This window comes from Bacillus rossius, chromosome 8, assembly GCF_032445375.1.
Source record: "Bacillus rossius redtenbacheri isolate Brsri chromosome 8, Brsri_v3, whole genome shotgun sequence".
NCBI classification, from domain to species: Eukaryota; Metazoa; Arthropoda; class Insecta; order Phasmatodea; family Bacillidae; genus Bacillus; species Bacillus rossius.
Genome location: NC_086336.1, coordinates 38,484,867 through 38,510,906, shown reverse-complemented (window position 1 = coordinate 38,510,906; position 26,040 = coordinate 38,484,867). Strand labels below are relative to the sequence as shown.

At 34.6% G+C, this 26,040-nt stretch overlaps 1 protein-coding gene across 4 annotated transcripts in view; it reads left to right on the top strand.

Moving 5' to 3' along the window:
- The window catches only part of LOC134534754 (ectonucleoside triphosphate diphosphohydrolase 5), an 80,517-nt gene extending 57,424 nt beyond the window's left edge, over window positions 1-23,093 (top strand). For 2 of the 4 annotated variants that reach the window (XM_063373283.1, XM_063373285.1), the window contains exons 3-11: window positions 1,725-1,892; window positions 6,213-6,292; window positions 8,865-9,008; window positions 9,583-9,694; window positions 14,478-14,646; window positions 14,931-15,077; window positions 16,500-16,762; window positions 17,285-17,391; window positions 20,569-23,093. In XM_063373283.1, the coding sequence (XP_063229353.1) occupies window positions 1,725-1,892; window positions 6,213-6,292; window positions 8,865-9,008; window positions 9,583-9,694; window positions 14,478-14,646; window positions 14,931-15,077; window positions 16,500-16,762; window positions 17,285-17,391; window positions 20,569-20,646 (1,268 nt within the window). In that variant the 3' untranslated portion in view covers window positions 20,647-23,093. Of the gene's footprint in view, window positions 1-1,724; window positions 1,893-6,209; window positions 6,293-8,864; window positions 9,009-9,582; window positions 9,695-14,477; window positions 14,647-14,930; window positions 15,078-16,499; window positions 16,763-17,284; window positions 17,392-20,568 lie in introns of all 4 variants that reach the window. The other 2 variants (XM_063373282.1, XM_063373284.1) reach the window with 1 other exon arrangement.
- The last annotated feature ends 2,947 nt before the right edge of the window (window positions 23,094-26,040 follow it).

Sequence of the window (26,040 nt, the reverse complement as noted above, 5' to 3'; positions counted from 1 at the left end):
AGAGGGAGGGGAAAAGAGGGGAAGGAATGCTGTACAGTGCCGAAAAACGGAGCAACTGCTTCACCCCAATCCTAACCTGCAGTTAGCTAATTAAAAAAAAAGCATGGTGAATAATTTGGAGTGCACTCACACACACACACACACACACATTATATATAATATGTATATGGAGCTCTTAGGAAAACTAAATGATAAAATAGCTTATATTATGTATTATGTGCTTTGAATATTTTCCAAAAACTTATAAGTAATTTGTTTCAATCTATAGCAGGGCGTGGTACGTACGTTTGTCAGGAAACAACAAGCTAGACAAGCTTTGCCCATACCACAGAAGATCTCTATCGAGCTATATAGGATATAAAGAATGGTAACAAGAGCACATGCAGAGCAGCACAGCATTATGGGATTCCTCGATCAACATTGAAACATTATGTTACAGGCATCAGAAGGAAGGGTAGGAGATCAGTAGATGGCGAAGGAGGGAGTGGAGTGTGTTTTTATTCACTGTAAATAAGAAGAGGAAATAGCTGGGTGCTTCAAATTAATGGAATACTACAGCTTCGGGCTTTCCAGTGTAGAGGTGCTGCAACTGGTTGATGGTACATTGCTCAAAATAAATTGACCACGAGATTCACCTTGGCCTAGACAGGTTTACAAGGCTTTACCAGTGCAGGGTCTCAGAATATTTTCATACTTGGCTACTTGGCAAAGGGTACCTGAGAAAACAGTCTTTTTGAAATTTTAACAATAGAAGTAGACTGAATGTTACTACCTACTCGAGCGAGCCCATAGCTCACTCTGCAGTATGCTTGTCTAGTAATCACTGCATGCAATTTATTTTTTTCCATTCTAATTTTTTTCCCTTTTTTCAATTTTTTTCCTTTCTTTGCTACCTACTTATATTTCAAACAAAATATTAGGATGAATTAAAATTTGGGTTTGAAATAAAAAAATATATATTTTGGCTGGAAAAATACTTTATATTTTATTTTAACCAAATTCATAATGTAACATTCGTGTCTTCGTTAAGGGCCACATTTCTTGGCCCGTTGTGTTAATCAGTGACATAAGTTTTGGTGTAGTACTCAATTCTGTCATACACACCACCATCAGTGAGAAACTAGTACCGTGGGCAGTCAGTGTGTAGGAATGTGAAGGGCTAGTTCGGTGAACAGCACCGTGTACACAGTGGGTCGGTGCAGTAAAGCAACGTCCTTCAAACTGTGTCTACCGTTATTTCTTACGGCATCCCAAGTGGCCAATAACTCGGGGTTCCCTCCTGCAATGTCTGCCCTGTTTCACAACCCCCTGAGAAACAGCGCACCACTAGTTAGCCGGCGCACGGGACTCGAACCCGCGACTCGACCATCACTGGGGAACCAGGCGGAGCACGTCAAGCTATTAACATTTATTTCAAGTTTGATTTTAGCAATTGAATTTCGTGACTTTCATTATAAGTGATCTGTACAGGCAGTGTATCAATGTGAAATTTGGCATGTAGCTTGTTAAATCTTGAAATTTAATATGTTATGCTTTTGACAGAATAAAATATTGTTAATTGATTATAAGATGTTTCTATTAATATTTTTCTCACTGAATTAGGGTGTGTTTGCTATGAGTTATTGGCAGTAGAAAGTAAGTGAATTTTATAAATTGTACAATGTGATAGATGAATCTCCTTCCCGTGTTAAAGAGTAATGCAAGTGTTTGTCGTCTCCCACCAGGCAGCTACTACAAAGCCCTGCCATGGAGCCTCCAGTCGCACGCCACCAACACGCTGGATGCAGTGGCGTACTCTCTGGGCTTGCAGAAACATGTGCACGCAATCATCATCGATGCTGGCAGCACGGGCTCCCGCGTGCTGGCCTTCACCTTCCACGAGTCCCTCTTAGGTGATTCAGCATCCGACACATTCATCCTCTACTGTTTGCAACTTAGTCAGTGCTAGTGAGATGTGATTATTAGTGTGATGCTCGCTGGTGTTTCTAGCATGGTATGACCTGTAAGTGCAAGGCCCTGAACTGGCATGCAGTCTTCTCATTGTGCATAGGGCAGTTATGGGATTTAAGCGGTAATCGTAATATTATATGATGGGGAAATTGAGGTTAAGGTGTATTCCAAGTCTCTTGAGTGCTTTCAAGAACCTGTACTGTATGTCCAAACATTATTCCGAAAACATACATTTTAGACATTATGGGAAAAAACTACTCATCTGCCCTCAGCTTTTTCGTAAATGCTTTTCGTGAACAGACACCACTCGGATCTCTGGAGCAGTTTTTTTAAATTGCGGGGTTTCTTCTGAAGCTCTGCACATTGGATGTGTGCCTGGGTAGGTGGGCTCTTAGCTTACCCTTCTGGGATGCTTCCAACATGTTTATTGTTAATGACAAGATTATATGGTTTTATTTTTAGGATGATTTCATTTTTAAAATTGATTGATTAAAATATTTTAAGCACTTTTTTACACAAAAAGCTATGTATTAATCTACAATTATGACACTAAAATACTACTCAATACTTATTTTGCAGAAAAGTATAGTTATTTATTGTTACATTATGCTTTTAGCAATACAATTTTTTGTATTAAGAATGTCTACAGCATTACTCTGAACAATTAAAAATAAATCAACATGCTTCTGTGTGTTTTCAAAATGTATTAATGTCAGAGAGGAAAAAGGGAGTTAGGAAGAGATTAAATTTTTGAATCGACTTGGGCCATACATCTTGGTACAAACTTCATGCTGAATAAATAAATGATATCCGTGAAATTTAACATTTTAAAAGATTAGGTTTTTGAGATTAATTTCATGGTTTAATTCATTTTGGTGCTATATGTTTTATAAATTGTATTTTGGTGGATATGGTGTATTGACATACTTTAAGGTTTTATCTTAATTCACCATAAAATCTTTTTTTATATTTATTGTGTCTATTCATTTTCAATTCATGATAAAAAAATAATAATTTTAAGAGGGCACATATCCCACCATTTTGCCTCTGTCAAAGTTTATTCAATTAATTTCTGTATCAGAATATTTATCCAAATTAATGTAACCACTTGAAGGATAATTACTGGTTGTCTCACATGGCCTACTGAAGATTTTGTAATGGTAAAGTAGCCAATAGTTACTTTGGTTTGTTGTGTCAAAAAATTGAATAATAAATCTATATTGCTGCGGCTCGTATTCAAAGATGACATGTATGATACACCTTAAATGCTTTGCTTTACTGCAGATTTCTCCCCTAAGGATTTTTTTCGGGCACATTGGCCACCTAGTTTCCTTTCCCACCTGGCTGAATATATAATTCTACTGATCAGTCAACAAAACAGCTACAGTTGAGAGGAAGAATAAAAGAAAATATTTATGGAAATGTTGTTGTATATGTAATGTTTTGACAGTTCAAAAAATGCAGACCAGCACGTGTACCTCGAAAAAAGGAGGGGGCCTATAAGGCAGCATCCACACAATTTTTATGTGCAGATATCTACATTATAGAAGCAGCCTTCTTTGAAACAAGGCTGCAATTTCTGACATTATTATTTTTTATTTTTTTTTTCGTTTGAGCCTTATTGGTAGTCATCACATACCGAAATATAAAATAAATTAATATAACTCTAATTGTATATTCTGACGAAACCTTATGGTATTAATTCTCATGAGAGTTTCTTTGAGAGTCTGTTGGTATTGTAAAAAAAAATTTTAATGTGAACAGCATCATTGGGATATAGATTGAACTGATGGCCATTTTTAAATAGACAATTGTTTTTCAAACTATTACAATTATTTTAGGATGTTTTTGCCCTAGACATTCTTATTATAAACTATTTTATTGTATACATGCTTTTTGTATTTGTCAAAATGGCACTATTTTGGTAAAATAAAATCCAGGTTTTAATAATCATCTTCATGAAAATTTATATATATATATAACATTAACATTATAATCTCTTGTTTTAAAAATGAAATTAATTTGAAAATAAAACCATAAATTCTTGTCCCTAGTAATTATAAATGAGTTAAAGGTGTCACAAATATCTATTAGTGTGGTCATGTGGTTATTGTGTCAATCAAAAAGCGTGATTGCAGTCAACTGGTCTCATGGATTATGTAAGGATACGGCTCACTATAACATGCCCCAAGTTATGGTAACCAAATTGTTCTGTACTATCATGAGCATACAATAATTAATGGGATTGGGCACCTTGTGCTATGATTAACATAACTTAGTGATAATTAGTATCACAATAAAATAAAAATAACATTTATTTTTAAATAATACTCGACAAGAATAATATACATCAACACAGATTTCTCGAATGTGTCTAAAAGAAAACAAATTATGTCCAAATCTACGTTCAGTTACGTTGGGCACATGTTTATTAATTTTCAAAAGTCTATTTATTATTTGCCTCCAGCTAGTCAGACACGAGACTCTGACTCCTAGGACTACTGGACCTGTGTGCGACAGATTGATGAAATAGTTCGTTGTTTCTAATTAAATTATTGAAAACACATCAATGATAATTACGTGCGTGATTTATATATTGTTCACTGGGACGGAGCTATTGACTCATGGGGCAAACGTCTCTGAATGATGGTGCAGCCAGCCATACCTGAGTCCTGGTACAAGGGAATTTCTCAACCTTATAATTTGCGGCAAAGTTGTCGCCGCGCGCTGCCTTCATTTGCTGACGTCCGTAGTGATTTGTTCTCGCGTTTAACTACACCTTTGTAGTTAAACACGACGCTGGTCTGCTTCAAACGTCCAAATTCCGCACGGGAATTATCGCAGAATCACGCCATATTCCCGGCGTCAGAAGCAGTTTTTTTTTTTTTTTTTAAATTTCGCATTGTCGGTATTAGCCGGCCAATCCAAACGTAGACGCTAGGCGTCATTATTACAAGCAACCAATTATAATGTTATTGTTTTGAATCACGGCAGAATGTTGTTGATTTTCTGCGTCGTCATGGCAACGTCCAAGGTCGCTGATACTCGTGACCACGCCAAACAAAACACTGCGGAAAGTCCGGGAATGAAACATAAAGAAAACAAATGAGCATCAAAATTCAGTTGCAGTGAACCTGTAAATACCGTAGTATTACAATTACTGAACATAATTCAAGGACCACCCAAATATAAATTTTCTCTATTCTAACGAAAAAAAATTCAAACATAAAACATGTGTAAAATTGTTGTGAGATTTTCTCATGATACCAATTTTAGACGCGGCATTACGCAAAATAACTTGGGGTTATATTTGTAAAATATTTATTTTTTAAACCATTTTTTCATTGAAATGAAAATTATTAAAGATAAAAAAATAATCACCCTTGGTGACAAAAAATAAATGTTAACAATGTTAACTTTGGGCATAATGAAATTAACCTAGTATGGAAGGTGTAAAGTAACATTGTTTAAATGCTGGAAGTTGGGTAATTATATTGTTCAAGTTTGCAGCAAGTGAGTTCAGTGAGATTTTGCATCTGTGCTATAAGTCTGGCCCCAGAACATGCAGACCTTACTGCATTGGGCTCCCTTCTGCGCGACGACAATCAACACGCGTTCACTGCGAGCACAGTGCTGATGGGAGGTTGTTGATGCTGCTCATCACCAGGTTTCTTGTAGTAATTCTCTTGTCATCCATCATTTTGAGCCACTGACATAATCTGCACTGTGTAAACAATACTGTGTCACATAATTTGTTTTGCTGTTTGAAGTACTGTGCTCACAAAACATCTTTGGCAGCATCGAAGCAAATAAAGAATGTCTACAGATCACGAAAATCTCGAAAAAGTAAGGAAACTATGGTCACAAAACTTAATTTTCAGCAACCTTATAATTTATAATTTGTTTTTTGATGTCTCACTTAAGTTTATAGTCACAGTGGAAATTGTTTCTAAAGATGTTTTAGCTTTTTAACTTGAAAATCTATAAAGTCCTACAAATTGTAGAAGATTTTGTTTTGCATTTGCTCATGTGTAGTTTTGGTTATGTATGTCGATTTAAGAATAGCCCTTAGAAGAAAAAAACTTGTAAAAATATATTTTTTTTAAATGTTCAGAAAAAATCTTGAAATTGGTTCTCTAGGTATTTGTAGACACCTTGAAATAGAATACATAGTATGGTCTAATTTTAGGAATTGCTTTTTACATTGTTTGAAATATTTCACAATATAATTAAGTACTAAAAATCTTTATTTTTTCAAGCAGATGGCACGCTGAGGTTGGACAATGAACTGTTTGTGCAGATAAAACCAGGTCTATCTTCATATGCAGATAACCCTAAAAAGGTAAACATTGCACCAGACCAAAGTTGTAATTAGTGAGTGAGTGCTAAATATCATTATGCTTCCCCTAATAGAAAGTGTGATGGAAGTTGCAAAAGTAAATATTGTTTTATTTTATGTACTTGAATAAATCAATAAAAGGAATAGTATATGTTTGTATTAAATTGCAGCGGACAGCTAGCACTGTTCGTGCTGGACGGCCCTCCCCTCCTTTCCCCCCCCTCTGTTCCGCCTCTCCTTGCTCCCCTCTTTCCCCTTCTTGCCTCCCCTCCAGAAGAGTGCTGTAGCTGTTCGGCGGGGTTGACGGCACTTCTCTGTCTAGTTTGGTCGTGAGTGTTTGCTCGAAGGCAGGACAAAGGTAGGGTTGGCAAATGATAACTGTTTGCGATGGAGTGTAGGAGGTGTGTCAGTTGAACACGTCTGTATCGTAGCGTTTCTTGCCGGCCTTTGTGATGAAATTCCCTCTCGGCCTTTCCCCTCAAAATTCATTTTTGCATTCTACGATTTCAATGGTTAATGATTTTAATCTTGTTTCCGCCAACCATGCCAGTGTCTGCTTTTCCAGTGCCTTGTTCCCTTCATTAAAATTAACTGGGCAATTTTGCCTTATCGAATAACCGGCATGATACTTGTGATTTATCTGTTTTCATGTACATTATGGGCTATGAATTATAGTAATCTGGTTAAGGCTTTAATTCGTATGAATATATTAAGTATTGGCGTTTTAATGGAATGTTGTTTTCGGGTTTGTGCCTTAATTGGGTTTGAGGCCGTGCCCTCTCTCCCCATGATTGTTACTTCTGGATTCTTGTTCTTAATAAAACATTATTGAGAGCGCGTTGTTTTTGCTTGCTTGTCACCACACTAGCCCTGCAGATCTCCTATCTGAAGGAGAACTACTTTCCTTGTATCACCTTTGGAACGCTAGAGTTTTGGTCAGGTTCTTGTACACAAGCGCCGAGGTGCCACGCTGCGGTTGGGTGGAACCTCCCCCCCCCCCCCCTCCCCGCAAGCCTGCAAAATTTTATTTTTTTAAATTTTGATTTAGTGTTCTTAAAATAGTAAATGTCATCTGGTATCTGTAGATTTTCTGTTTCTAATGAGTTGCTGTGGACATTTGATACATTTTTAGTAAGATTTGATGTATCAATATGGTTATGTCCATGGAATCAAAAATTTCTAAGAACAAAATAAATTTTTAATAATATTTACAGTTTTGATACAAGAAAGTTTTATCTGGTTGTTATATTTCCAGGCAATGTGAAACACTACTAACATGGCAGTTATTTTGATATACTATTGTACATAACAAGTGGTTGTATTTAGACCATTTGGTTGGGTGGTTAGTTCCCACATTTATGGTAAAACCGTTTCTTTCCTGCAATGTTTTTTTTATGATAATTTTTAGTTTCTGGTTATTATGACAAAATACACTCGGAAGCAAAAAAAAACCTCACTGATTTTTCACTGTAATTTTTTATTTCTTTTTTACTTGTGGTAAGAATTAGTTTCTTTATAGGTTATTTAAACAAAGCTTACCACAAACAAATAATTTTTGATAATAGAACTGTACAAATTAATTATAAAGAATAAGAATAATAAATTAACACGTCTTTTAAAACTGATAATTCTTTGTTTTCGTCTGGTTTTCTGAGAGATGGCCACCAAATAACGGGTATTACCTTCTTGCTAAGCGAAGGGCCCTAACCCTGTCAGGCATAGAAGGAATTACATCCACCAGCACAGCATCCCATTCTTTAGCTGATTTAAGTCACTAAGTCACTAGGAGGACTATGATGATGATGCCCAACATATCTCTCTAAACTATACCACAAATGTGTTATCAGATTCTTATCGGGAGATTGTGCAGGCCAGTCCAAAAATGTAATTCTCACGTGCTCCGAGTATTCTGTGACAATTATTGCGGTATGTGGGCGTGCATTATTCTGCATAAAAATGAACTGTTCATCAATAAATGGAGCAAATGTGATCATAGCCTCTAGGAGCACTTCCTCAGTGTACAAATGTGAATATACAGTGTACTTTAAAATAATAAATTTTTTTTTGGTATTTCCTTTCAATATTTTTGTTTGATAATATGGCAGAATCGCTTATCCGGTACTGCATTGGTGCCAAATGTGCTGAATTGTATCAATAACAGTATTTTCAACAGAACATCAATTGCAATAATTGCATATTATTATTTTGTTTATTATCCAAATTATTTATTATTATTATATATGAATTGGAATTTGCTTAAAAAATTAATGCTGTGATACTAAATTAACCTAATATTGTGAGTGGTCTGAGTGTTTAGGTAAATTTAAACAGTTTTATGCATTGAGCCATTACACCAGACAACTTTAAAAATTGGATTAATGTATTAACTTTTTTTTAAATCAAAATTAAATTATAGAATTTGATTATGTATTACAATGATGTATACACTTAACATTCTTTTTATTCTTAACATTTGTTTTTTACAAAGGCAGCCTTATTTTTTACTAGAATACTTGTTTCTCGTTGCAATTTGATGGAGCTCTTTGTCATTTACACAGCATTATTTTTTTCCCAGGGGGCGGAGAAACTGCAAGAGCTGTTGGACAGAGCCAAAGAGGTTATCCCGCACTCGGACTGGGGCCGAACCCCTCTGGCAATGAAGGCCACGGCTGGCCTCAGGCTGCTGCCTGACCACCAAGCCGACAGCCTTCTGGACGAGGTACCTTCTGTTCAGAAAATGCATGTGCTGTCAAATAATGTCTTAAATAATCATTGTGACTTGGAATAAGCTGTATGTCTTTATTTTTTAAAGATATGTAGGAATCTGTACTTCACATAGATATTTTAATTACAGTAGTGTCTAGATTAGCTGAGTTAATATGAAGTTCTGCATCCTTGGATAAGCATGCTAGGATAACACGGATATAATAAGAAAATAGTCTTAAGTTTTCAGTCAGCCCAGTGGTATTATTTTTAGGGGTGATGTTTTTCCAGCTTTTCTTCAGTTAAATTCTCTTATGTCTCTCTATGATTTACTTAACCAGTAAGTAAATGGAATCTTTCAGGTTAATTTTCTGTATGATTTTGACAACAGTTAGATATTTTCTAGGTTCTCAAGCAAATGTTTCAGCAACCTTTGCTGTTAATGGCACTTTTTAAGTCGGCTCCGACAATACGGAACCTCTGTTAAGCAAAGCTTGGTTAATCAAGACTACTGAAGGTTCCTTTACCAGTTGTCACATAACTCGGCTCTTTTATGAGTGAGCAGGTAATCTTATGCATGCAATTTGCAGGTGAGAAAATTATTTTCGACCTCTCCATTTTTGACTAACGTGAACTCAGTGGCCATAATGGATGGAGTGGATGAAGGTCTCTTCTCGTGGTTCACAGTCAACTTTCTTCTTGGTAAGGTTATTAGCCTGTAAGAGAGTTTTTTTATAATGGAAATCAAATGACTTATTCTTAGAGACCCCGAAAAATGGTGAAGCGCGAAATTCACGAAATAACGCGAAAATTTGATACTTTAAACGAATTTTGCGACTTTCCTTTGATTTTGACATAGTCGCGAAATTCACGAATTTTCGCGCGAAATTCACGCTTTTTCGCACAAAATAATGTCCTTATGTCGTAAGTTCTATTTATTTACGCCATCATAAACATAGGCGTGAAATAAACATAGACTGAAAGACTAGTGCCGTGATATTATCTTCGTTTTGACACGTTAGTGAAATTCACGTATTTTTATTACTCTGTTTACAAACAGTAAATATTGCCATCGCAAATGAAAACAAAATGTAAAAATTGTCAACAATCGATATGTGCGCACTACCAACATAACAAATTGACTCCACAGTTTTCGTGTTTTGAATAATGGTCGTTTCTGCCGCAAGGCGCACTGGTGTCGATTTTTCTAACCTAATTTAATCGCATCGAGCTAAGATGGCAGTCATTTTTGCGTGCACATATCTATGAGTGTTTACAAGTACCGTCCACATTTTGTAAGTTTTGTGATACAATTGAATTTGTGGCTAAGATGCCGAAAACTTCGACAATGTTTGATCGCGAAAGAGAGATAAAATCGGATGATTTTATATTTTTGATCAGCGGGACAAAATTATGATGTGCAAGTTCTGCAACGTGCGGGTTGATTGTACACGCAAAGACATGTGCAAAAAGCATGTGGCAAATGACACACACACAACAAAACAAAAAAGACAATTATTTTGTCAAGCATTCTACCGTGTCTAAACAAATCTCGATAGGCGACAGCGTGAATAAAGCAAACAAGCTTTAAAGTGCAGAAAACAAGAATTTTTTTTCTGATTTTGTTAATATGATGCTGTAAGTTAACATTCCTTTGGAAAAAGCTGATCATCCAGCTATGAGGGAATGGTGTAACACCCATGTTGAAGGTTAGCCTTATTTATTTAGAAATGTTTTCCCCCTCTAATAAAAGTTCATAAGCATATGTAGGCCTACAATATTATCGATTAACTTACCTTTACTTTAAAGAAATATGCAAGTACCTCAGATTAACAAACACATAAATAGGATGGATTGCATTGTGAAATGGTGAGCACACCACAATATATTTTTGACTGATTGATTGATGGTTTGACTCTGTAATCCAGCAGTACCTAATCTAGAAAAGGTTAGGTTAGGTTTGGCTAAGAATTGTTTTGAATAAATTAGCCCATTAATATTTTCAGCGATAACCTTATAAATGCTACCTATTTATAAGTATATTGTAAGTTATGTATACATTTTAGGTGCAGGGGATTTGCCATCATCAGCCAACACTCTTAGAGAAACTTATGTCCCAAAAATTGGCCAGGCAAATAAGGAAGCAGTAAGACTATGAGGTTTTTTTTACACCGCCAATGGCATAATTTTTTCACAATTTTTTGCCGTCTCTACTGATTGCTTATTTTTACACCGATTTTTTGCACCGCTTGCTAATTTTTACACCGGTTTTTTGCACCGCTTTTGTCATTTTTTTACACCGAAATGAGCCAGTTTTATTTACCATTTTCTGGGGTCCTTACTTATTCTTGATAAAAAAAATTTTAATTGCTATAAACATTGTGAGAGAATTACTGAACTGGGGACTGCAAACTCATGGACAATTATTTGTCATGTACTTACGGGATTTGTGAACAGTAAACTTTCAATTTTATGCAGATATAATGTACTAGCTTTAGTAAGACATATTTAAAGGCTGCACCTACCCAGACACACTTATAAAAAACCTCACAAGAACCAGTGCAATTTTAACTCTAGCTGCTGCGGTAAATAGCAGGAGCTTGTTGTGCTGTGCTACACATGTTAGCAAGTGATGCCCTCTCTTTGCTGAGCTAATTTTTACTAAACATCCACATTTATGTGTGTTATTTTTTGGAAATACATGTTTGATGATACAAAAACAAAAATTCCCATCATTGATTTTGATCAGGGCTTTGGACCTGAAATTGGCAAATAAAAAAAAATTAATATTTTACTATATTAAAAAAAATCTGATTTAAAATTTTTTATTATTTTGTAGCCAATTTCTGCAAGCCCCGGCGGCCCGCCAATACTTTCCCCGCCCTCCCCTTCTTAAACTTGTCCGCCCCACCTCTAGTCCAGCCATGCCGCCCCTCCTTCCCCTCTTTTCTCCTCCTTTCCCCTGTGTACCGCGATTTTAGCGCCTCTATCGGCTTAGTTTTTGCTGGTATATAAGCCCCTGGCCTGAGGCTATTCCTCGCAGTCCTCGCTCCCTCTGAGCAAGGCTGTCCACCGACATGTGCACTACGAGCTCGTTCTGACACCGTTACTATGCCCGTCGGCTCCTTGATCGCCCTTATGGCAGTGGTTGTAGGCCGTTACTATGTTTGAACATAGAGCCGCGTCTTTATTAGCTGCGCCTTTTTCCTTTTGTATACACAGCAAGTGGTCTGTGTTCGGGATTTGCGATTTCTTCGGGTGCGTTTTCATTAGGTGTTTTTTAGTGTGAGGTTGTACTTGGACTTTCCGTTTTTCGGTGTCTGTCTTTGACGGTCCTTGTGCTACACATGTCCGGTGTTTCTATTGTAATTTCGGGTATAGTACCTCCTTACGTTCTTAAATTTGCTAGGGGCTGTTAGGCTCATCTAACTTTAGTAGGAGATGCATTCTGTTTTATTCGTGTTGTGTATTAAGAGTTCTTAATTGCAGATATTTATACGGGTATATTTATATTTGTTCATGATAATTTACTTAGCTACCAAACACTTGAATGGCGTTTAAGGCATGTACTGTTGGTATAAGTGCTTTGATTTGTATATGCGCTCTAACTTATCGTATTACTAACGTTATTAAGGCTACGGTCTAGAGGAAGTAAGTCAGATTTTGCAGCCATATAGGTGTGTTGCATTTGTAATTCGTATGTGACTGTGCGCCCGTAATTGTAGCGCAATTCATATAGACATGGGCGTTAACATAAATTGTTTTATATGAATGTATCTATTTCCACTATATAAATATCTTATACATTTGTTATTTGTGATGATATTGTTCTGAATTGTTATAAAATAAAATATATATTTTGGTACCTCTTGTATTAAGTCTGTTCGTTAGGGTCAGCCCCATTACGTCTTTAACTCACACTTACAATGCTTGCCGAACTAGTGTTTCACTTGTGAAGTGTATAAGGGTGATATGTCCGCTTAGTGGTTGTAGCCGACCTGGTGTGTCCGGATCGGTTACAATTTTCTTTCATGTGTATATTTATTGTCTTCCTGAACTTTATACAAAGAATGATTCTATCTCTTTTTACTTCATTCTTCTGTAGCTCCCTTTTGTGTGGAATATTTCAAAGCATGGTGTGAGGTACAGTGGAGTATTACAGGACTTTCAGTAGCAGCAGCAGCGAATTGCTTTACTTGTTTTTTATGCATACCAAACTTTTTCTCGTCTGACTTTTCTCTCTAGTTACTGCCAGAACAGCTGGAAAGTTTCTTCCTATGAAATGACTTGGATGCTCCTCATGTTAGTGTCTTACCCTGTCAGCCCTTGTTCCCCTTTTTGATTATGTCTCAAGAAGTTCTCTAATGTAACCAAGCTGAAATTTTACAGTCAGCAATGCAAGGTCTAGGAGGTGGAAGAAAACCTTAGTGTACTGTTTTACAAATTTCCTCACAAACTATATGCAGATCTGAGTTGTCAAATGCTACCATGTTTAAATGGTAGTCAAGAGTGAAGTTCACAAAATGACAATCGGCCCAACAATGATGCAAAACTAAAATATGCATATAAAAAGTATCTCAAGTCCATTAAAAAAACCATCAATTTAACATAGAGTAAACAATTAAATAAATTTAAACAAAATGAACTAATAGTAAAAGAAAGCTATTCAGACATCACGTCACAAATAAAAACTTGTGCTTCCTTAGTTGCAACCCATCTTGTAAAACATCAGGCATGGTGTCAACAAAGTAAATGGCAAAATAACGTGAAAACTGTACAGTAGGCTAGATACAAATGTATGTCATTGCAAACTGTAGGGAAAGATATAAGGTAATGCCTCTGATTGAAAGTAAATGTCAAAAAATATGCAATATCTATTGTTGGTAGTTATGCTCATGAATACAGGACTGGATGATACCACACTTTACCGGTGATAAAAACAGCTATTGTATACTACATAAACACAAACACACACTATGTTGGATGAGAAGCACTACTATTGTTACAGAAATAGTGGCTAAATGGTATTAGTTTACGAACAAATAAAGCTATCTGTAGCACTGAATGCGAAAGACGTTTTCGTCTTTTGCACGAGCAGTATGATACATGTCTGAATAATATATTCTTGTTTAGCACAAGGCGCACGTAAATTACGAACTAATATTTACGTCCATAGCAGTTAAAAGGTTATTAAAACTGTGCGAGTGTTGCCAGTTTCCTAAAAATACTTCGAAATCTGAATTTTATTTTCTTAAAATACTTTTATTTAATTAATTTTTTATTTAGTTTGAGTTAAATAATTAATGAAAAAGAAATAAAGTTTTTCAAGCAATAAAATAAATTCAATAATGCCTGTATTAATAAATACATTTTTCTCATTAATTTTACCTACAAATGCATGATCATCTTTGATTATTTTGTAGTAATTATCAATTATGTTGTTCAATTGCATTTTAAGTTTTTATGTACTCGAATTTTTGCTCAGACCGTTTGGGTGGAGAAGTAAAGAAGACTGTGGCAGCACTTGATTTGGGTGGTGGATCCACGCAGATCACGTTTGCCCCCAGTGAAGCAGTCACACTGAAACAAGCTGACCCAAAGTTCCTTCACCCAATCTCTCTGTTTCATCACAATGTCACTGTTTACACTCACAGGTTGGTGCATTTGACAAAACGTGGTTTTTTTTTATTTAGTACTGTCTTCTTATGACAGTATGTATTTATAAAACATTGTTAATATTTTTGCTCTTATAACTTCAGAATTTATTGCCTGTTCAGAAGGTAGAAATACAGTGCTTGATTGGAATGTATTATAAAATGTTTGACATTAATAAAGAATAAAATTATGCAGTGAAAGTTAATGGAATGTTGGAAGTGTATATATAAATTGTTACGGAATGTTGTGAGCAGAGTTTTAGAATGAGTTTTTGCTGTTGTAGCTATTTAGGTCTGGGGTTGATGGCGGCACGCAAGGCGATCTTAACAGTGGGGAAGTCAGAGGGTTCCACAACGTTACGGAGTGAGTGTGTTAATCCTATAATAACTGGGGCTCCATGGACCTATTCTGGAGTTACATATACAGTGAGGTGAGTTCATCAGTTGCTTGTGTCTGCCTTGACTTTTGGTTGTGGAACTGTGACGGAGGGGCAGAGTGTGGACTTGTGTTCTCGCCTTTTTTCCCCTTGGGATTTGCGGTGTTCCGTGGTTTCCCTTCTTTACCTCCATTTTCTTCCCCTGCTTTTCCAATCTACGACTATCACTATACTCTTGGCAGTGCTGGAAACTTTATGTATTTCTGATGTAAGGGCTAATGGAACAAATGAGTTGTCAAACTTTTTAGTTCGTAAGTAGAAAAAGGAACTTTAGTGGTTCTTAGTTCTAATAAATGTTTTGGCGGTCAATGGCATCTTATGTAGTTATTTAGGAATAAAATCAATTGCACGTTTACTGCACATTCTTTGTGTCACCAACTACAATTTTTGGGAAGAACGGAAAACAATTTATTATATCTGTATTCAAATTCCTTTAGTTACTTAGATTTTTCTCCTGAAACAATTCCAAATAAATTAATACTATGCCTTCACTCTCAGTACATAAGTAGTGCTATTATTTCAGTCACAAGTGGTTATTTTTTGACTACTTAAAAGAATACATTTTTAATCATGTTTTAACGAGTCTTATAATAAAAAAAGGGGGTTGTCTGTAAAGTCTGTTTACAGATGATAATTTTACGTGATAACGTCATAAGAAAACATTGATGAAAAATTGCATACTTTTTAATTCTCAAATATTATTTACAGTTTTTGCAAATTTAATTTAAATAATTTGTTTAAATATAATCACGAACAATTATTTAAAAAGCCTGCCTTAACCTGTTTGATATTATAGACGATGTTCTTGCACGCTCGGCTCAGGCGGAACGTGACAATGAGTAATGCTTTTTTGTGTGTGCAGCCGGCGTTCATAGATTTATAAGATGTTATCACGTCAAAAATATATTTGCATTAATCAGTACTTATTGCACTTATATAAAGTACTGGCATAATGTTTTTATATAATGTTATAGGAATAGTTCCTGGAAAATTATTTTCATTCTAGGTCATCTAATTATGTTGTATTATACGCCATGAAAAATATTACTTCCCGGCTTTTAAGTTTAAATTATATTACTTGTTAATATCTAAAAATTTTGAACCCCCACTGTATTCATGGAAAATTATTCTTTAAGCTGATAGTTTGTGTCATCATAGCACTTCCATCATTATTGTTTTAGCATGATTAATTAGAGTGAAGTGGTAATAAGCTGTGAAAACTGATTTATTATTACACATTTGTAAATACATGTCAAGTAGTGAGTTATATTGTCAATAACATAACTCACTAGTTCTGAAAGGAAAGCCAAATGAACACGTAAACTATTTTACCTAATTTTATGTAGCATCTTAGCAGATATGTATTGTAAAAAATTTATTTTGTGTTCGTTTAAGACTGTTGTGTGATGTTTGCAGGGGCCCAGAAAAGCCAGAATACAAAACAGTTAAAGGAAGTGCCCACACAGAGGATGAGAAGAGACCGGTGGTGAGGTTCACAGAGTGTGTCAACATCATTCAGAAGTATGTGAAAGGCAAAGTTGATAAGCCAGCAGAGCTGAACTCCAGAGAAATCAATGCTTTCTCGTATTATTTCGACAGAGCCACTGAGTTTGGTCTGATAGATCCTTTTACAGGCGGAGTAGTAACTGTGAAGGATTTCCAGAAGGCAGCCATTAGAGGTACGAGCTCTTTCAAGCTGTCAGTTGGTGTCTCCTGTTCTGAAAGTGTAACATTAGACAGGGACTGTGTGATTATGAAATTTGAACAGCAGAACCTTGCAAGTCTTGGAATGAGAGTAGGGATGTGTAGCGTAGAAGTAGAAGTAGAACTGTATATTTGTTTTGTTCTTTTTGCTAATCAGTAATTTTTTTGCATTCCATAAAATGATTTCATTTTAAAGCAATACCATGAAATGTGGTCAGATTTCACATAAAAGTATTTAAATTCAAAGTTCACTACATATAATTGAAATTTTACTAAGTTGTGTGGGAAGCTGTGTAGTCATGTTTTTACTTCTGGGCTATAGGAAAATGTTTTTCAGTTTAAATTAGTATTCTTTTATTAGATAGTTCAATTAAAAAAAAAAAATACTATATCTGAAAATCTAGTAACAGATTTGAATATAGTAAAAAATTATGTAATTGTAAGTTTTAGACAGGTTTGCAGTTTATCCTGCAATTGCTTGTTTTTGTTTTTTACAGCTTGTGAAACACCAAACACAGAACAGCCATTCATGTGCCTAGATCTGGCATTTATATCAGTTTTGTTAAAGGATGGGTTTGGACTGAATCCTGATGTAAAGCTAAATGTAAGTACCCAGTTATTCATACTTAATTTTACCAAGTTGATTCGTGGTTAAATAACTTTGAGAACCCTTAAGATAGCTATCCCTTTCATATTGCTACCTGCTTTGTATTTCGTTGCCCCATGGCAAAACTAATGCTGTTATGTACCTTGTAACTACAGTAGAGTACATACTACTAATCCAAACCCCACTCTTCTGGATATCCAGTTATTCCAGACAAAATAAAATATTAAATTGATTACAAGATGTTTTGTTTTGTTTTGTTAATCCTACATCAGTTCATAAGTTAAAATCTAAGGTATATGCATACAGTAGTATTAAAACTAAAATAAATCTATAGGAAAATTTGTGTTTATGAAGGATAAAAGAAGAAAAAATAATAATTTTTGTAGTTATAATATGTGCATTTATAGGAGCAAAATCAGATATGTTGAAGTTTACAACTACAGTGAAACCCGGTTATAATGTTCCCGCGTATAATGTTTTCCCGCTTATAATGCCATATTTTTTAAGTCCCGACTATTTCCCCATAAGAGCAATGTATTTAGTTCCCTTTTATAATATTTCACGAATTATGCTGTTCCCGCTTATAATGTTTGTTTTCTGAATCCAGTATGTGGCGCAAACGGTTTTATAAATGTAACTATTCCAACCATTATTCAACCAATTAAGTTAAACGCGTAAATTAAGTAATATCAACACACAATAATTACGTTTTTGTTTACAGTCGTTATACCATAGATTGTTCAAATAGGTTAGTGTGCATAAACAAAATGGAAGTGTGCCAGAACACTGGCGCTTCCAGTGAGCACTGGCCTTATTAACTAACCCTGTGCACTGTAGCATTCAATATATTGAATAGTACCATACACTCAAATTTGCAGTGTCATGTCTATTGGCATATTCACCTAGGGAAACAATACCAAATAGTAAATATTTCCGTTGCTTATTATTCTGTTTTATGAAGCATGTTATTACGTAGTTTTACAATATTGTAGTTTGAAATACTTTCCGCGATGTCGCAAAAAAAAAACGTAAAGCATTTTCTATTGCCGATAAAGCTGAATTTATTTCAATTATCGACAGGAATCCACAAAAAACACGTGTTGAAGTGGCAAAGGAACTGAACATAGGCGTTTCCACTCTGAATGCCATCGTCGCAAATCGCGAAAAAATCTTAAAGAACTTTGGTACTGCATCTACTAAGACAAAGAAAATAAGGAACGGGAAGCACAACGAAGTTGATGAAAAACTGTTGGCTTGGTTTAAACAAGTTCGAGCATCGAGTGTACCCATCAGTGGCAGTATGCTGCGCGAGAAGGCTGAAGAAATAGCTTTGAGGTTAGGTTTTGATTACTTCAAAGCTACAAATGGGTGGATAGATCGTTTCAAGAATCGGACTGGGATAGTGTATCGTGCTATTTGTGGAGAGTCGGCAAGTGTTGATGAAGGAAGAATTGATGAGTGGAAGACAAAGGTATTGCCTAGCATGCTGGAACAGTATGACCAAAAGAACATCTTCAATTTGGACGAATGTGGTTTGTTTTATAATATGTTACCTGACAAAACATTTTCTTTCAAAGGTGAGAATTGCAGTGGTGGTAAGCGAAGCAAAGAGAGGGTGACTGTTCTTTTAGGGGCAAATATGGATGGAACAGAGAAGCTGCCTCCATTAGTTATTGGCAAACCATCCAAGCCGAGATGTTTTAAGAATGTTCGATCACTGCCATGCAGATACAGCAGCAGTAAAAATTCCTGGATGACATGCAAGATTTTCCAAGAGTATGTACAGTTCCTCGATGCTAAAATGGGTGTGAAAAACAGAAAAATCTTGCTTTTTATAGATCACTGTGCTGCACATCCTACAGATATGGTGTTAAGAAACATTAAAGTTGAGTTTTTGCCTGCAAACACCACATCTTGTCTTCAACCACTGGATCAAGGCATCATTAATGTGTTCAAGTGTGGCTTCAGGAAGCGGCTTTGTCGAAAAGTACTGCGGTACGTTCAAATGGAAAAGCCAATCCAGAAACTCAATTTACTGGAAACAATGCATATGTTGGCGGCTTCATGGGATTCAGTTCAGCAAGCTACGATTGCTAACTGTTTCAGAAAGGCTGGGTTTTCCAAATCTTCTGTCAACTCGGAGGTAAGCCTTTCTGAAGAGGAGCTTCACACTCCTACAGCCAATGAGTGGGCAATTCTGCAGAGTGCTCTTAATTTTAAATCTACATACGAAGAATTTGCCAAAGTGGATGATGATGTTCTTTCCTGTGAAACTCAAACTGTTGAAGACATTTGTGCCTCAAATGCTGAAGAAGACAGTGAAGATGAAGAACCTGAACCATATGCAGCTGTACCAACAACTGCTGAAGCATATCAAGCTGCAACTGTATTGAGGAACTTTGTGGGAGCTCAGAGTAACGTACCTGAGAGTGTGATGTGCTCCATGTGGAAAATAGAGGACTACTTGGGAAAAGTAGCACTAGCCAGTAGGAAACAGACAAAAATAGATGATTTTATAATTAAATAATAACTGTAATGAGTGAACATTCAAATGTCAAGGGATTTTGTGTTTTCTTTTCCATTTTTTTATATATGATGTTTGTCAAAAATATTATTTCAGTATTAAATTTCATACTAAGTGCTATAAACTAAAATTAAATTGTTTCACAAATATGATGTAGTTTTTTTTTGTGAATGTACAGAGTTTAACAAGTAGATTAAAAATATAGGAATTCATATTGGGATATATTCCTTTTAACGTGAAATTAATTTACTTAGCTTAATGAGTCCATCAGTAAACATTTAAAATACTATCGAGAGCTAAATTAGTGTTTCCTGCTTATAATGTTTTCCTGCTTATAATGTTTTTTTCTTTTCCCCCCTTGAAAAACATTATAACAGGGTTCTACTGTATTAGTAAACTTTCGCGTTTTTCGTGTGGTGCATTTTCACTTGGAGATATTTTTGAAGTGAAGATAAATGACAATACGAGTTAGAGGTGATTTGTTTCAGTGTTTTTGTGTGAGTTTACCACAAATATCTTAAATGTTTACACACACAGAGACATTCTTATTTTCGTAGGACAAGAATAACAAATGCTGTGGTACTAACAAATTGTTTGTTTTAATGAGTTTGTGCTTTAGTTGATTGGTGATTGTTCCTCTTTCCTTTCAGCTATACAAGAAAATTGATGGCCATGAAATAAGTTGGGCGCTGGGAGCAGCCTTTCACATCCTGCAAAATGGTCTGTGAAAACAGTCTAGGAGCGTCTGTGTGTGTATGCTAGTCAGACACTAGTGGGTATACGGTTGGTGCATTCCTATCCGCTATTAGGCATTTTAACAGTTGTCACAGTGTTTCACTTTTAGAATAACAATTTCACATCCTACAAGCCCAGCCATGCCAACATTTAAAAACTTCTGAATACCCTTGTTTTTTACATTCTTGTTTCTTCCAGATAATTTATTATGAGGGTTGCCAAAGTGTGTACAGGTATAAACTTGACTTAATTTCAGATATTGGTAATTTTCGTAAATGTATTATTGAAAGATAAGATATCTGTGTCATGGGTGACATTATAAAATGTAATATGGCTTCCTTTGTGATAATTTTCTGTTTCCTTATTTTTTGTACTAAATAATGCTGTATGCTGTTTATTATTTAACCCTTGAAGATTGTTGTCAAGTGAAGAGCACAGGAATGTATATAGGTTTCATGTACAGCACATATATATATTTTTTTATAAAGTGCTAACATGATTACAGTAGTAATTCATATATAATGATAATGTTACTATGTAAATAAAGGTGGAGTCATCATTTGCAACACGTGAAAAAAATCTTAGGCATAATTTTTTTATTAATGCATAAAATATATATATCTGCAAATTAAAACTAATTTTCCAAGTTTTTTAAAGAATTTTTTGTCTTTCATCTGTTTTCTTTGTCAGCTTCTGCCTTTTTTATATTGTAGTTAGCAGAGAATCATTATTGAACATGTTATTTTCATACTTGCATGTTTATATATTTGCATTTCGTAGGTCAAGGAGATTCTGAGTAATTTTGTGGACGGTAGTTTGATTGTTGGCAAGGTTGGGCTTCTGCTCTCAGTCAAGTTATAGTTATAGTTATCACATGTTTTTATGCTCAAGTTTTGGAATTTATTGATAAGCATTTGTTTATTGTTCACGTATAGTGTGTGACACATGTGCCTTGAAATCTTTTCATTCGTTTGAATGTTTTGTAGATAATATAAAAAATAGTTTTTAAATAAAATACGTACATGTCTGTATAGGTATATTATTTTAATCTGACACAAAGTGCCTTTAATATTGATCTTCCAGTGGAATTAGTTATTTACATAGTTTTTGTCTTGTAGTACCTCTTTGGTACTACTGTAATAGTGTGTGAAGATAAACTGGGCATAATCCAGTGTCGAGGGTTGTGGATCAACTGAAAAAAAAAATTAATTTTATAAGTGTTTTATGTAAATTAAATTTGTGCTGTTGACAAAGTAGATTTATGGTTTATGAGCTGATTTAATTAATAGTTTTAAATGAGAATATTGTAATATTCCTAGTTTCAATTCATTCTTTCTTATATTTAAGTTATGTTATATAATAATAATAATAATACTAAGACAATTTTGTTTAGTTTTTCAGGTAAAAATTTTGTTTACATTTATGTTCTAAAAACAGATGTATAGTGAATGTGATAAACTGGAGGGAAACTTTGTAAGTTTAAGGATTGAACTAGGGATGGCAGATGGGATAGCAACTTCATTACTAAGAATATTTTTGGTATAGGTTTTACACCATCTTAAAGATGCCCATCTGAACTATGTACATAAATAGATTTAATTTCCTTTGTTGTAAAGAAAGCCATTATAACCTCATTAGAAATTAATTTTTATTATTATGCTAATACAAATCAACCAAATATATATAGAGTATTCATGTATTTATTTTTATTACCAACTGCATTATGATTTCATATTCAATGCAGGGGGGATTGATTTGAATAAATTTCAGTATAAATACGGAAGCTGTATTGATTTTTTTAACTGCAGTGGCTCTCTATACCATATAATTCAAATAACTCCAACAAATATTGTAAAAAACTATAATGTTTAGCATGTTACCTCGTTTATTGAAGACCAGCTCTACTGATAGTGTCCAGACGAAATTGTTGTAGGTTGGACTGAAGGTACATAAAGAATTACTCCATAATAATCCTAAAATTTTGATGTATATTTATGTAGTTAGTTCTGGTGGCATCATTGGTATTGAATTATGACAAGATATCAGTATCCCATCCTTAGTTTAGCTCCATCTAGATGTTCCTTAGCTGTCTGTGCAGTGTCGAGAAACAATTATGTATTTAAAAAAAATTGAATAATTTTAGCAAATACCATAAAGTTTTTAATTTTTTAAACATAATACAGTTTAAAATAATTTTTTAATGGATTTATTTTGGTGCTAGACTCCAACATTGCCCATCTCTGAAGTTGCTCTGTATCTCATGTCAAGTATTTGTTGTTAAGGTCAGTTTCATCCAAGTGATAAAAAATGGTAATATCGGGATAAGGTGTATGTGTTTCACCATGACCAATTGTTAACAGAAGGTTATTAAATTCCATGTCAGCATAAAATTCAATAAATTTGCTTCCTGAAGTAAAAAATAAAAGTGTAGCTATTTCAAGTTGGTTCTTTCATCATTATTCCAAATGGGGAAAAAACTTAATGGCATAAAGAGGTTGAACATTTTAACACAATCAGCTGAGAAAATTTAAGTATGGTTTGTAGTGAACATGAATGTTAGATAATCAAGATAACTTGAATCATCAACTAAATATATATATATATATATTTTTTTTAATTTCTGCTTTTAAAACAATTTTTACACAATTGCAAAACAGATAAAATTTTGGTATCAATATGTATTTAATTTTTTTTTTTTTCTTGTAAATGGCTGTATTTTACAGAGGTGCTATGTTTAAATTTTGCAAGAATTATGTATCAATTTCAATGCAGCAGTAAAAATTACAATACGCTCTATAATTAATCTTATAAGAGATAAGTGTTTTTCAGTAGCCTTCTTAGCAAACTATAAAGAAGCAACTTTATGTTACATTGTGGAAACCGGCTGAAATATTGTGCCCATCCCAATCCTGATATACTTTATGCAAGCCAAATGATGATTAATGAAGGGTATTGTCCTTGGCAGTGTAACTACAAACTTGTAAACAATTTTAAATAATAGAAAATCATGTTAATTTTAACATATATTGTGACCTAAGTAAGCGGTTTAGATTAATTATGAAATTGACTGCTGTCATAATCTTTTTTTAACATGCTTTGTTTTACCAATTACCGAGTTGTGTTGGTTATTGTGGTGTAAAAAGTAATAAAGAATAAAGCATCTTGAAACATGCACTCAGTGGCAAGGAAAATTGTGTTCGGCCTCTTGTGTGATTTATAATTTTGAGCACTAGTCAGTATGTAAGTTAGAGCAAAATAATATTGCAGAGGTGACAACTGTTGTGTCAAATTGATCATTAAGTTCAGTGCAAAAATTCATACAACAGTCCAGCATACAATTTATGTAATTTGTTCACCTAGCAGCATAGTGCACAAATTAAAATTTAAACCTTGGAGTAATCACAAATCCATTATTTTATAATCAAGAGTTATCCCAGTGTCGCAACAGACACCAGTAAACAACTACTTAATTAATAATTATTTCCTCTGGCACTTTTTAAGCCTTTCTTAACTGTTTGTTATAAACTACATCTTTAGCATTGTAATGAGGATGTTGTGTGGAGGATAGTTTTTGCACTAGTCAAACAAGAGAGGTGCAGGGGCAAAATGTGGAAATGACTGACTTCTTCAGCCATACATAATTAATGTGACGAAATATTTATAAATGTGTGAGACCTACATGTGGTAGTCACTGTAAAGAAATCTTGTTGTCTAACCCTGTCTCATCTTCAGTGAGAAACTGTAATGTAATTACCTGTATGTTCCAAATAAGGTTAGCAGCAATAGTGGAACTTATTTTATCCAAGATGCTTTTATTTAAGACGTCTTCACAGTCAGAAAAAATTCCCAGTAAAATAATAATTCTCGTGAAAACTAGTTACAAATAAAGGCTCAAGAATAATCACTTGTATATGTTTGTGTGAGCATCAACCAATCAGAAAACTTTACTGTTTACTCTAAAAAAAATTACCAATCTGAATTACTTTACTTGAACTAAATAATTGTGAAAGGTTTGAAAACAAAAAAAAAACTGGTGGTTGTATTTCTGTCAAGTCAAAGAGTTTCACCATCAGAATGAGTATGGCAACATAGAGTTCTCAATGACCCTACACACAAACACAAATTACACACCCCACAAATCACTATGAACTTAATAAGTAATCTAAGTGGTGTTCATGGTATCCAAAATAGAGTGGCCTTTGAATTGGTAATAAATTACAAGTTAAACCATACAACAAGCAAATCAAATTTAAACAAGAAACTTGTAACACGAGAACATTATTTGTGAAAACCAACTAGTTCAGCTCAAGGCAAATCAAAATAAGATTTTATCTTTAATAGGAGTCCTGGGGGAAAGTTAAGATTAAATATTAAAAAAAAGTAGGTTAATTCAGAGTTTTACGACATATTGCAAATATATGTTGTGGATAACATATACATTTTGGATACAATAACCAAAAATTCATAAAATGCACTCTTACAAACTACCATATACTCCCTGGTTACACACTCAGTGTGCTTTTCACATGTTAGCAGCATTCTTTCGTTACTACATAAACTTTTGATGAATATGTTACTGTCTCCTCGCAGAATCAGTCGTTAATTAGTAATTACACAGGCTGCAGTAGCTGATTACCACAATGAAATTGTCACTACTGTTGCAGACGTCTTCAAAACCGATGCAAGGTACAGTAAGTCTCGTGCACAGATGAGTAGGAGTGCAAGAAGTAGGGTTACTGCACATGGCGACTCTTCATATAACTATTCACCTAATTATAGTCTGCTTTCAATATCCGACAACACTTAAGTCTTGATCCACTAAAAATCCATTTCACCTTGACGAAGAAAACGTAGTTGTTGGTTAACTTGAAGGACCACGTATTTCAGAATTCGTATGGTTTAAGTTTTCATCATCAAATATTTGATGGATCAGAATTTTGGGGTCATACAACTAAACCACAGACTCCTGGTAACTTCCCAAATCATGTCATTTTGAGTTTCAAGGTTTGAAGTATTGTTTTCAATGCACACTTCAACATTTATAATGGCTTGTCAAAATTCGTAGTCGTTTCTAGACATATCAGTCACAAGTGTCTTCAATGATAGATTTATTATCTCTCTCTCTCTCTCTCTCTCTCTCTCTCTCTCTCTCTCTCTCTCTCTCTCTCTCTCTCTCTCTCTCTCTCCCCCTCTCTCTCCTAGATGTTCTACCTAAATGTTCTAAAGAACCAAACAATTTTAACTATAAACTTCATTTGCTTTAAACATTACTTGAATGTTAAATGAAATATAAAGCAAAGCACACTTCAGCAAAATGTTATGATCATTTCTCATAGAATAATGTTGTCTTGCATAGTAAATACAAGTGTTCTGGTATTATAGAATAA